The sequence below is a fragment of the Nicotiana tabacum genome, chromosome 2 (genome assembly GCF_000715075.1).
Source record: "Nicotiana tabacum cultivar K326 chromosome 2, ASM71507v2, whole genome shotgun sequence".
NCBI classification, from domain to species: domain Eukaryota; kingdom Viridiplantae; phylum Streptophyta; class Magnoliopsida; order Solanales; family Solanaceae; genus Nicotiana; species Nicotiana tabacum.
Genome location: NC_134081.1, coordinates 23,910,790 through 23,925,286, shown reverse-complemented (window position 1 = coordinate 23,925,286; position 14,497 = coordinate 23,910,790). Strand labels below are relative to the sequence as shown.

At 37.3% G+C, this 14,497-nt stretch overlaps 1 protein-coding gene across 1 annotated transcript; it reads right to left on the bottom strand.

Moving 5' to 3' along the window:
- Positions 1-7,321: 7,321 nt before the first annotated feature.
- Positions 7,322-12,514, bottom strand: LOC107801267 (mitochondrial uncoupling protein 1-like). Its single transcript, NM_001325694.1, is given in 9 exon segments — positions 7,322-7,357; positions 7,538-7,624; positions 7,949-8,023; positions 9,414-9,518; positions 9,639-9,737; positions 10,411-10,544; positions 10,750-10,828; positions 10,913-11,128; positions 12,431-12,514. Coding segments are annotated over 9 exon segments (915 nt in total).
- Positions 12,515-14,497: the final 1,983 nt, after the last annotated feature.

The window sequence follows — 14,497 nt, the reverse complement described above, 5'->3', positions numbered from 1 at the left end:
ACATGTTTATAACAATTCTAGCATCAAAAACCGACTTAATATCACAATGCACTCATGGCTTGAACACCCAACATCACAGAGAAGTCTAATAACGTCACCTATCCCTCGTGAAGTCATGTGCCCTCACAACAAGAACAAGAGAGTAAGTTGAATCCACACATTCGAATCTCATGATCAAATATAATTTAAGAACTCACGTATATCAAAGAAAAATTTTCACTCTCACAAAGAAGTCACATGCATGCAATTGGTACCATAGGCTTGCCCGTAATATAAATCTCTACTAATATAGGCTCACTCGATCTAAAATCAATTAGGACTTTTTATGGTTGTAATGTGGGCTAAGGGACGGACAATATATATTTAGGAATAATGGTTCACCCTCCTAAGCATTTAACACATCACATGATAAACTTTAAGCGCATTTTCTTCAATACCACTTCAATTTCACAAACAATATCACCCCCAAAAATGTTCCCTTCTTCTTTAAGCATTATATTAATTTATACCTCACTAGCAAGAACAAGGCAACAATTTATGCATCTATATATATATATTTTTCCTTATCTTTTTTTTCTTTCCAGATTTTTCTCTTTTTTTAACTATTCTTTTTTCTATTTTCAATCTTCGCTAGTGGTGTATTATTTTACAAAATAAGTGCACCATTATCCCTTTCATTGGTTCCACTCGAAAGCCAACCGAATTCTCTCCTTACTTCTTTTAGCGCTCATTTCACAATTAACGTGCTTAAGAGGCAAAAGGATAAAAAAAATATCAATTAAGAACAAAAAGGGTATATAGGCTTGTAATGTGGGCGCCAAATAAAAATCTATAGGCTCAAAAGGGTTTACTAGGAATCGATTTTATTTGTGATGAACAATTAAGCTCAAACCGAGCATCACCTAAAATTTTGCTTCAACTCACATACCGGGCAAGTTCTAGACTCAATCACAATAACATGGACGACACAAAAATCTCACCACATATGGCACATGACTCACTAAGGACAGTCTCCTTCTGACTCTCAAATAATGCAAATATTCACAGAGCCACAAGATATTAAGCATTAAACACAAAGTGAATAAAAGTCAAGCAAAAGAGACACATGCGTCACAAGACATGTTATTCAATATATAAAGGCATCATGCTCAATTTCAAAACATAGAGAAGATACTCCACACGCTAAAGACTAAATATGCTACTATTAAACAAGTCAAGGACGCCAAGAAATTACATCATTCTTCCTCCTTTTATTTTCTATATCCTAATCTATTCTAAAAATAAAAAACTACTACCCGGTTCAAATTATATCCCATAAACAAGAACCGAGACACATAGAAAAATCACGGGGGATTTTTACTACCTAAAGGAAAATAAAAGACATGTTGTTGGATTTTTCTATTTATTTTTTTGTATTTTTGGTTAGACTTTAATTCCTCAAGAAAACCGCCTGAGAGATCCATCGTCGAGAAAAGTCTAAAAATTTTCAATTTTTTTCCGTTAATGGCGACGCCCAATGTAGGGCAAGCTTGACCAGGTGATGGGCTGGGCGGCGCCTAGCCTGTGGCGAGATCCATCGGGGTTTGAACTTCGTTATCAACTTATTTGACCTCCCATCATGCTCTCGTACCTATTCAAACCAAAATTCAACCGAAAAAACTTGTTATTACCTAAAAATAAAAAAAAATCTAATTAAGATAACTAAACTATTGAAGCGCCTGATATAATGTCGTGACATGATGCAAAATGTTCCATCAAGCATCCAGCAAGTCTATTGAAGTTTGGTGACGATGAACGCCACCACCCCAATAATGTTTAACTATTTGCTCTTTGACAAAAAACGTGTCACCGTGTGTGGGATCCCTAAGTTCCACATCGCCATACCTTGTAGAATAAACTACCTCAAATGAACCACACCATCGAGGCTAGAGCTTTCAAGGGAAGAGCTTCAATCTCGACTTACGCACAAGCACAAATTGACTCGGCTCAAGCTCACAAAGCGCCAGGATCTTGTCACACAGTCTTTATCTTGCCCTTACACAATTTTACATCCTTAACCAACTGAAGCTTTTCAGGATCACTTCTCTTTGTGATGGCATCAACACTCACACCAACCCTGGGCACTATTACCTTTGGTTCAATCACCGAGATCATGTACAAATCCTCGTAATGCTTAGGAAGATTGAGCGTCTTGTACACATTAAATGTAACTTATTTATCATGAACTCATCTTTAGCTTGCCTTCCCTCACATCAATGAGTGCTCCTCCAGTGTCCAAGAATGGTCGCTCCAAAATAATTGGAACTTCCTCATCGGCCATATAGTCAAGAATAATGAAATCAGCTGGAAAGATGAACTTCCACACTCGCACCAACACATCTTCAATTATTCCTTCAGGCACTGCTAATGACCGATCCACTAGTTGTAGAGTTATAGTAGTAGCCTAGGTGCTCCCAATTTGAGCTGCTTGAAAACAAATAAGGGCATCAAATTAATGCTCGCTCCCAGATTGCACAAGGCTCTATCAACCTCGTGTTTTCCGTTTGCCAAGGGAATTGTGAAACAACCTGGATCCTTCAACTTAGGCAGGATCTTACTTTGTACTCTAGCACTGTACTCCTCAGTAAGTGAAACCATTTCAAACTTTGTCAACCTTCTTTTATTGGCCACAATGTCTCTTAGGTGCTTGGCATATTTAGGAACTTCTTATAGCACTTCTATCAAAGGTAGATTCACACGCACCTGACTCAAGATAGCTAAGAGCTTTTTATACTTAGACTCACCTTTCAACTTTTGCAACCTTTGAGGAAAAGGCGGTGGTGGCCTTACCTCTATCTCTTGCTTGTGTTCATCATCTTTCTATATTGCTTCTACCTCCGGTTGAGGTACCAATCTTTCAATAACTTCTTTAGTCACATAATTTTTAGGTGGAAGCTCCTTCAATGCCTTCCCACTTCTTAGATTAATTGCTTGTACCGGTTCAATCAGATTTTTTTAGTATCATTTGGGAGTGCTCCAGTAGGTCGGGTATTTTATTGTGCAGCTAACTACCCAATCTGCCTTCCTAAATTTCGAAAATCAGCCCTCAATTGTTGTTGTCAATTAACAACCTTTTCAACATATAATTGGTGCTTTATTCTACCTCGTGTGACCTTCTCCACAAATTTCACAACATGTAGACATTTGTTGTGCTTGTTGCATCTGTTGTGCTTGTTGCATCGTCATCTTATTTACCTGATTAGCTAACTTTACTATATCAGCTTTCATGGTTGAGAAATTATCAAACTCAATAACATATGCTGCCTTATGTTTAAGTGCTCTTTGTGGTTTCCCGTCTCCTTGCCAATTGTTATCATTTGCCGGAAAATTGTTCAGCAGGATCTGGATTTCAGTATACGTCCTAGCCATGCAACTACCTCCACAGGCCGAATCAAGATTCATCTTGGATGCTTCGTCTAACCCATCAACAAAAGTGTGACTAGGACTTCATCAGTGTGACAGTGATGTGGGAAATCTACGAGTAGCTTTTTATATATCTCTCAGGCTTGACGTAGAGTCTCGCCATCTTTTTGTTGAAACCTCAGAATTTGGCTTCTCAATGACTTTGTTTTCTTTGTGGGAAAGAATTTGATAAGGAATTTACATTCTAGATCATCCCATGTTCGGATTGAGTTTGCTGGTTCTTTGTTCAACCACTCATTTGCTTCCCCCCAACAGAGAAAAAAGAAACAAGGTTAGTCTAACATAGTCCTTGGGGACGTTCAGATAGTTGTATGTATCCGTAATCTGCAAACAATTATGTGTGTGACCCTGCAGATCTTCACTCGGTAAACCCACAAATTGCCCTGTGGGTTGGATCAGTTGCACCATGTACTGTTTCAGCTCAAAGTTCCCAGTTATGTCAGGCTTCAAGACAACCTGAGTCATGTTCGCGAAACTAGGCCTTGCGACCTCAATCACTGCTCTCACATCATTCTCTGCCATTTAGATTGGCCATGGTTGGACTACAACGACCAACTCTGCAGTTCTTGCTCTTGCTTCCGCCTTCCTCATTAACCTATGGAGGAGTCTTTCGGGTTCAACATCAAAAGCCGGAAGATCGTTCAAACTGGTACTTCTTCTTAGCATTCAATATGAACACCTGTAGAGTCAGAAACATCAAAACAAATTAAATCCCGAACAAAAACAAATAGAAGCTTACTTCAAACAAGTAGCTAATTTCTAAGTCCCCGAAAACGGCACCAAAAACTTGTTGGATCCAAACGCACACGCAAGTATACGCGATCAACAAGTAATAAAGTGATGAGAGAGTATCGTTCCCACGAGAATTTATTATCAACTACTGCCTAAACTAAACTAGTTACGAGTTATTTGTTCAAGAGATTTTGAGGAAGATGATTGTGGTTTTTACTACCTAAATTACTACGAAACTAATAAGCAAATAAAAGAATAAGATCGCAAGTAGAGAAAACAAACACTTAGAAAGAATTCAATGACATGGGAATATTCCAAGGTTATGGAATTAATGTCTCTCCTATTGTGTTCTTCCGATTGATTTAATTACTTGATTTATCTAATTTGTTGATTAGCAGGGTTTATTTTTGCTCGTGAAGTTCTTTCGACGCTTCGCTCGCCTATTCAAGCCAATCTAAGACTACATATCTATAGAATCAGAATTAACAAGAGCATATGTGTATTTCCTCTAAAAATAACCAAGTAAGGCAAGTAGAATATGTCTATCCTAATCGAGAATCTATTCTCTAATGCCCGAATTCAAGAACTTACTCTATTCAATCTTATATGCAATCTATAGTTCCCACTTTCGAGTTCAACTATAAATTCGTAGATAGTACTCTATTGTTAGCTACGCAATAGAATAATTAAGTGAAAGATTGAATAAATAACTAATATGATAAAATCAAGCAACACAATCAACCGTCAAACTACAATAGTCAATAACAACCCATAACCCCAAAATAATGAAGTTCTTAGCTACTCATGTTCTTGACAATACTCAAAATATTATTTTTAAACATAAAAGCTATGAATACTAGATGGAAGATGGAAAAATGATGAATTTCGTGCTCCGTTTGTGTTTCTTTGCCTTTTCTTGCCTCCAAAATTGACCACCCCCCACTATTCACGTTTAGGGGATATTTATAGGTTAGGGTCGGAGTCCCCAAGCCCAAATCCAAGTGAAAAACGTTTAATGCACGGACTAGGAAAGGACCAGGCCTCAGAGCTCGCGAGGCCTGGTGTGCAACGCGCCTTAGAGCAGGCATCGCCCACTCCAGCGCCCGGTGGACCTCGCCCAGGACCAGGCGTCGCCCACTCTGGCGCCTGGTCCAATTTTTTTCTGCCTTTTGGGGCTCTTTTTGTGTATCTTTGACGTCCATGTGTGCAACCTTCATGCATTTTCATCCTTCAACAATTCTACACATAAAACAACACAGTTAGGCTCAAACGTCGTACATTTAATCTCTAAAATATTAAAATACAAGGTAAGCAATGCACTAAAAATATACATTTATAGCCAAACATCAATGCGAACTTCAGATACTTAGGTATGAAGTTAAGTTCGGCGGTTCCCAACTCAGACATAAGAGTTTGATTTGGAAACTATCAAGTCTAACTTCAGGCCTAAATATTTGAAATTCGAAATATATAGGCAAATGCCAATTAGATATTTAGCTCTTAAATTAAATTGGCAGTCCCAATTTCAACTCATATATCTAAAGTTTGAAACTCCCAACCCGAAATCTAAAAAATTTATGAATTTAAGCTTTTCTTTTAATAGGGGTCCTAAAAACGACTATTTGTGCACTTGCCCCCACAAAATCTTTATTTAGTTAACCTTTTTTGGGGGTTTGGGGTGGGGGGTGGATTCTTTCTTGTTCCGGTTCAGAAGAGGTTGCCCACCTTCAGTTGCACAGGGGAGGCTAGTGACTAGGGGAAATGAAAGCAAGAACAGTGAATTCCCTTAATAATATAGCACCATTTGGATGTAGATAGAAAATTGCAACCATTAAACAAACTTTAACTCGATTAATATTGGGGGTGTAGATTTCGAATTACTTCGAGAAAATTCATGTAGGAATAATGTCAAGGACATGTGACCTTAACTTTACTCTAAATTCTAAAAGAAAACAGGTAGAACCGCCGTATTTAACGGCTAGAATGACTGAAAATGATGAACACAACAAAGAAAAGAATAATAGATTTTTTCTATTTTAAAGAATTTTTACATTTTTTATTGAAATAAGATAATAGTGATTACACCTTCACAAACGTATGTGGAGATAATAATATTAAATTTCCTAAAAATTATAATACGTATGATAACTTGTGCCAAAAGTTTTAGTGGCTACTAATTTTTTTAGATACATTGACATAAACTAGGTTTACTATGCAGCATGGTTAGGTAACTCATATATAATGAATTCTCAAGAGAGTTAGCTTCTGCCTTTTTAATTTTCTTTGTAAAAGTACTGATCCCCTCCATGTTTTTTTTTTTAAGATTTCTATACCAAGAAAGACTCTTTGAATATTCGAATATTAAGACATAAGTAATCAATATTTCTTTATGCTTGTTCCTAAAGTGTAAAACGGTCCATTTGTTCCTGATTAGCTTCTTTGAAAAGGACTTCTACTTCCTCGGTATATGTCTTTATGCTTGTTCCTAAAGTATAAAACGGTCCATTTGTTCCTGAATAGCTTCTTTGAAAAGGGCTTCTACTTCTTCGGTAAATGTCTTGATAGAATATATGAGATTTTTTTTCAAAATGCAAGTTAGTAACTTGAAACAACTTTGGTTGAAACTCAACAAGAAACCACCCAAAGATACGGCAGAATGATTAGGATCACTTCACTCTTAGTCATAGAGTCCTAACAACTTCTTGGTAGGAACTGCTTTACCCTCTTAATAGGTCTACCTGGTACGGATCTGAATTAGTCAGGCCAAATACCAGATGCCTAAAGCCAACCAAAAAAACTCAACAAGAACACACACAGCTCAAACTCAATCTTTATTGTTAATCATCATTGGAGTCAAATCCCATAAATCAGTAATAGAATCCCCTAGTAACCAAAAGGAAAGAAGGGTACAACATTTGCAGTCTACAAGAATAGTAAGAGGGGAAAACCTATCAAACGCCTCTGAGTTTCTCTCCCACAGTTCCTGTGTTCTCCATTAGGACAAATTATTCATGAAAATGGAAAAAAGGGAATGTTGCAAACAATCGTTGTTTTAATGGTTGCTGAGCCAATCCATGTTTAATGCATATATTAGTAATCCTCTACTTGATGATCTATATCTTTGACATCAAGCTGATTCTAAGTTTTTTACAAACTTTTTCGCCTGCCAAAAATAAGATATAAAGGGTAAGCCAATTATTGTATGAGGTAATTTTTCAAAGCCTAATGGAGCAAACAGTTGCCAAGTGAAGAGTTAAAACATGAAGCACGCGAAAATTGGGGAATCCAAGGACATGTGCTAATCTGGTAAAAAAATTTATCAGCAATGAACGGAAACGATTACCTGCTCCAATGTCAGAAACATAATGACATTCCACGATCCCAAGCGTCCAAAATTTGGGATAAAGCCTTTATAAAAAGCTAAAGGTCCCTGAGAACATAAAGGGCACAAAGGCAGCATCATTTTAAAGACATTAGGCATAAAGCTAACTAGTGGCAGGGCACTGGAAACAAGACAACAAGAAGTTGATAGAAGGAAAAAAAGAACTGTAATAAAGGGATCTGATTTTTTGTATTGTAAAACTATCTTGATAGAAATGTGAGGTCATTGTTTTGTTTTAGGTAAGAGTTCTTCATTTTGTAAGAAGCCAAGATCAGTTATTAAAAAATAAAAACTAAGAGGAAAATTTGTTTGTGTCTACAAAATAGTTGGATTCTTCAACAACCAATGAGAAAGGACAGATGATGAACTCACATCATTCTTCAATGTTTTCACAAAACAATCAAGGGTATTTTTGTATGTGGAATCTCCCATCATTCTTGACTTAACCTGCATCCAGTTTACCGTGTCATCAACATAACGTTAATCTAATAAAATTTATGAAGTCTACTGATATTGCAACTTTAAAGGATAAATTTTGAAGACAGATTAATGTTGATCTAAAAGATTACGATATTGAACAAAAATTGCCTATCACCAAAATGCTGGAACAGTATTGAACTGATTAAGAATGTGGCTTCTAAAAAAGTTGGTATTACCATCATATGCAACCAACTGACCAAGTCAGGATACCAGTATTGATCCCAGTTACCAGGAAGGGGAAGGGAAGAGTGAAGAAAAGAAAAACCAATTGGTTACCTCTCCTAAGTGAATTCTCTATATTTGCTTACGATTGTTTGGTAAAAGAGACATGCTTCCTCCTAGGGGTGGCAAACGGGCGGGGCGGGGCGGATATGAGCGGGTTGCAAACGGGTAATGCAAAAACAAATAAATTATCCGACCCAACCCATATTTAATACGAATAAAAAATGGGTTAACCGGCGGATAATATGGATATCCATATTATCTATGGCTTCTTGAATATGATCACTTTTGGGAGAATTTTTAGTCTCTCATACTCGAGGAACCCCCAATTTGAGTCTTTACAAATGTAAAAGTTAAACCTATTAGTTATCCATTGGTTATCTATTTTCTAAGTGGATAATATGGTTCTTATCCATTTTTGACCCGTTTTTAAAAAGTGCATGATATCCAATCCATTTTTTAATGGATAATTTTTTTTTTTTGATTTGCACCGGGTGTCCGAGTCTCTTTGAGCCCCGACTAATCCGGGCCCTCGGCAAGGAGTTTCCCGCAAGTGCACCACGGTTAATTCAGGTTTTACCCAGTCCGATGGCCCTCAGAAATTGTTTGCACCCAGTGGGTTTCGAACTTGAGACCTTGAAAGTTTTAATGGATAACATGGGTGGATAACTGTTTTCTTTTAACCATTTTGCCACCACTACTTCCTCCTTTCCACCCAGTTTTGGATGGATTAGCCCTCATTACTAATATTATTATCTGTTACTTGACATCCTCTTTTAATTACAACACATCCCCTTACACCTAACTTCTACTCCTCTAGCGCCTCCTCCCTTTACCCAAAAACAAACTAGAGTTTTATTATCGTTCAAGCAACTAGAAGCCTTGAAAACAACATATATACAAAATTCATGAGCATAGGACTTCAGATTCACAAGATGGAGGCATCTGTCTAACAGGCTAGACATTGACTTTGCTAATTTCCTTCATTAGAAAGATGACTATACGAGTCTCCTTTTCCCTATTTGGCCGAGAAGATCTAAAATATTAACAAACAAATAACTGGATCATGGGTTGCCATCAGAAAAGACCAAAAAAAGAAAGCAAGTGTGTAAAGAACAAAGAATATAGAAGATACCACATCAACGGGGGACCCTATGCAGACTGCAAAAAAACCAGCTCCAAGGCCAGCGAACAAGTGAGTAACAACATTGTCTGTGAACCCAGGAATCTTGAGAATGGTCTGCATTTTAAAGACCGAAAAGTAAGAAGAATGATAATGTAAACATCCAGATCCAAGAAAGCTACCACATTAGACAGTCAGGAAAATGAGGTGGTATCATAAAAATTATGGTTTCTTTACCTGCTTCACTTGATCATAACTTGCTAATTCAGCTGCATTAATGATGGCATTTCGCCCAATATTGGGTCCAAGACCAGTCCACAGCTTTGCAACTCCTTCCTAAGATAAAAATGTGGTAGAAACAAGACGCGAAGAGGTTAAGATAAGAGTTTAAATAGGAGTCTTTTTCGCGAGGAAAACTATGACTCAACAATGAGTTGCCTCAAATTTTCACTTGCAGAACCTATATTTTACAAATGCTCCAGTAAGCTGGAGCCCAGGGGATTTGATTAAATTTCAAGAAATGGAATAATTTCCCAAGCATGTATAAAATTTCCAGGAGAACGGAAACTACATCGAGAAGAAAACTACTACCCTTCTTCTCCAAAAACTGAAGAGGATAAAATGAATACATAAAAGTTAGATGGTGAAGGAGAGAGTCGAACAAAGAATCAGAACGGAAGATAGTCGAACTAAAGAATCTTTAAGAAATTTTGCCTTCAAACTCTAGGTACATAATAGTTTGTAAATGTTACTACTTCCTTAAGGCACATATTTTGTAGGTAACTAGCCCACTTTTCTTTTGTTTTTTTTTCCGCGTGCCCACTTGCTTGGACAGATTATGGGACTTTGAATAGTAACAAGGATTTAATCGATTAAGTAGCACCTAATTGCAATTCAAGGGACAAATAACTTCCAACTCAGGATCAAAGTAGGTGTACTCAACTTTGCAGTCCCGCCTACCGTCAATTTTCATGATTTAGCAAAGAACTGAGCTGGATAAGGCATATACCTGTCGAACTATTGTTGAGTAAGCATTTAGAGCTCCAGAGTAACGCCTTGGCACACCTGCTGGCAATTTTCCTTCAGCTTGAAGACGTACTTTGACTAGATCCGTAGGATTTGCAATTATAATGCCCAATGCGCCTATTTGATAAAGATTTACCAAATTACTTTAAATATATTGAAAGAACAAACAATAAAAAGACCAATACAAGGAAAAACAGAACACATGCTATTGATAATCCAAACATTGAACTTATATTCCCTGTACGAATGGAAATAAAAGCTCCACTGTCTAAACTCTTGAGCAAAGTGATAACAAACACAGAACATCTGAGAAGGCACTCACCAGTTGTAAGTGCAGCAAGAATTTTCTTTGACAACGGCACATCCCCAACATGATCTTTACCAACATAAAAGTTTTTAACCTGCTTGCCAAGCAAACAGTCCATAAAAGGGCAAAAACCACAAAATAAACTTGTAGTGATTGCTAACTAGAAATGATAACTTACAGGTTCATACATCCCAATCCGAAGACCTCCAAATAAACATTGACGATGCAACCCAGGTACAATACCTTTCCATAATGAAGCTACTCCCTCTTCCTTTGCAATGGTGCCAACAGTACCTAACAATCCCCTATATTTCGGTAAAGATAAATCCCCTTCAACTGCCTTCTTTTGAAGCTGAAGCCTAACTTTAGCAGTATCCAATGGTAAAGTACACACCTGGAATAGAATTTTGTATGAAGAAAACAAGATTTACTAAGCAGTGAAGGAGTCATTTACAGAAACGATAGCATGGCATGAACACTTCGAGAACAATATGACCAAATAAATGGCAACAAAACTTAAACAAACTTCATTTCCGACAACCTTGAGCAATACAAGATTCTTTGCAAACACTTAATGATCAAGGCTAACCGTTCTTTGGAGAATTTTTAAGGCAGCAAAGAAACATAGTATAACCTACTTCTATAGCTTCGTAAAAAGCAAAAACACTCAATTCCCTTCAAAATTAAGCAAGACATGGTTATTCTAAACTATTTACATGATGAAGGCCAATATTTTTTTTATTACAGATGGTGTTGGGGGCCATCTTGTGGATCTCGACCATTCCACTGGGTATCTGCTACTTCCAAAGTAACTCTACCACCAAAGCTTAGGCCACCTAGCGTTCTTGCCTCCACCGGGATCTGAACAAGAGATTTCAATGGTAATCCTCCCACTTCATTGATAAGTGATTTTTTTTACAGCAATAAAGCATGAATATAAATTGCTTTTGTACCACCATAACCGTGTCTCAAGGTCATGTGGACTTCCCTTTTTCCTTTATCTACCTAAAGGTGATCATAGATCAAATCAAGCGCAGTATGCTGAACTAGCTTATTCTTAATACAGACATAGCTATACTTCTTTAGAAAGACAGCAACAGGAAGTTTAAACAAAACTCAAGTTGCCCATCAAAGTAACCCAGTAAGGATTCAACAGTTATAAGCTAAGAAACTTAACAGCTTAATGGGGATCTTTCATTTTATTTCTACAATCAAGAAATCTCCCGGAGCCAGTGGCACACGGTTCGAAACTCGGTTGATAACGGCCCGCCCTCCTAACTTTTTTCACTTAAATACCATGCTTTTGTCATGTTTTTGTCAGAAGCAGGGTTCCAACTCCTGAAGTATGCCTGACCCACATATCACTAAGTTGCGGTCTTACCACTAGACCAAAGCCCTTAGGCCCTCAATGGGGATCATTTATAGCATGGCAATTCCCCCCCCCCCCCCCCAAACAAAAAAAAAATCCCACCCGAAAAATAAACAGCCCATGTCTAGTCAAAAGTTTCAATCTTTGAAGCAAACATAACAAAGATTCAAGAAACTCAAGTAGCCCAATAAAGAGAAGCAAAAAAGAAACTTAAAAAAAGAAAGAAACGAAACTAACTTGTTCATTCTCTAATGCACCTGCATAAAACCAAATTGAAGAAAAATAGCAAAATCAGCATTTTGGGTTTTACTGAAATCTGAAATATACCTCAGCAAAACAAGCAGCAAAGGCGCTACTAGCAAAAGTTCCAGCAAAAGAAATGTCCGATTTGACCTTGCCGTGATCCCCCATGTGTAAGTTGACAAATAAAAAAGAAAACTTGAAAGCTGAAACTAAAAGGGTTATAGGAGATTGGTGCTCCTAGAAGAAAGAAAGAAAGATCACAGGGCAATAGTCAATACAGAAGTTAAAAGAGAGAAAAATGGATACTATGTACTAGTGTATATATAATAAATGGGGTTTTAGGGGGTTAAATAAATAAATGAAAAAAGAAGGATCGGATGTGGGTTTTTGCAAAGGGAAGAGGGAATCTTGGGAATAGCGAAATGGGCAGGGCTGCTGCTATGCTTTTCCTACGCAACGGCCATTGTTGTTACTGACGACTTAACTTTGTCTTTTAGTCATCCTTTTGACTTAAGTTTTTTCTTGACATTATATGGTTTAATCAAAACTCTAATCCATGCAAGCCTTATTTATTTATTTTATTTGTTCTGATTATGCTGATTAGCTTATGCGATCCTGGGGGATTTTCGCCTGTTGTCTCTTTTTGTAGTAAATGATGCTTTTTTTTAAAAAATTTTCTTGCAATTGATGGACTTGTTAGAGTACAGTCAAAAAATTAAAATTTTTATGAGAAAAGTTAGATCACAGTCTTATGTCCTGTGGCAAAATAAATGTTATATGAGCAAATATTAGACCTTCTAACGTTATCCGAAAGAAATATTTTCCAAAGGGCTACATTTATATTATTTTTTAAAATAGGGACAAAATTTAAATAATGACCTAAAAAGGGATAATTTGCTAAATCAGCCCTTAAGGCAGCTCAATTAATACTTTCTCTGTCCCATTTAACGGTTGCTTTATTTCTTTTCACGTCTATTAAAAAATAATAAATATAATTTACTAAGTTACCCCTACTAAATATTTTTTGAGAATTGAGCAGTATTAAAAAGAATTACTGTTTTTTTTAAATATTAAAGGTATAGTTGGAAACAATTAATAAATTTAGTCTTGAAATCTTAAAGTGACAATTATTTGGGATTTTTTTGAGGTAAAATGACAATTAAAATAGGAGGGAGATTGTTCATTAAAATTAGAGGCGATGAGCTCACACAAGCATCCGGACCAAATTTTTACTCTCGTATCTCAACTGTTATATCATTTCTATGGGGACTATGTTACTTTCTGTAACGATCCGACCGATCGTTTTGGCAATTAGCGCCCCGTTCGACGGCCTAAGGTCTCGAGAAGTTTCGTTATGTGTATTATGACTTGCGTGTGTGATCGAAATTGATTTTCAGATGATTCGGGATTTAATTGAAAGAACAATTCTTATTTTTGAAGCTTAAATGAAAAGAGTTGACTTTTGTGTAGACGACTCCGAAATGACGTTTTGATGATTCCAATAGATTCGTATGGTGATTTTGCACTTAGGCGTGCACCCGGATTTGGACTTGGAGGTCCGTAGGGTAATTTGAAGCATTTCGGCGAAAATTGGAAAGTTGAAGTTTTGGAAGGTTGAGAGGTTTGACCGAGAGTTGACTTTGGTGATATCGGGGTCGGAATGCGATTTTGAGAGTTGGATTAGCTCCGTTATGTCATTTGGAACTTGCACGCAAAATTTGACGTCATTCCGGGTTGATTTGATATGTTGCAACGCGAGTTTCAGAAGTTGGAAGATTTGAAAGTTCATAAGTTCGATTCGTGGTGCGATTCATAGTTTCGACGTTGTTTGATGTGATTTGAGACCTCGAACGGGTCCGTGGTATGTTATGAAACCTGTTGGTATGTTTCGAAGGGGTCCTGGGGGTCCTATGCATGTGTTCGGATGGGCTACGAGCCATTTTTTCATGTTTTGGATGGCTGTTCTGATATCTGGTGTCCCCTTCTACGGAATCACGAAGTTCATTCCGCGTCCGCGTAGGCCGTTTTGATGAATGACCATTTTCCTTCTTCGCCTTCGCAGTGGATAGTTCGCGATCGCGAACGTGTGAATCCTGCTGCATCGCATTCACATTTAATCTTACGCGTTCGTGTAGAATTGGCCATGGTGGG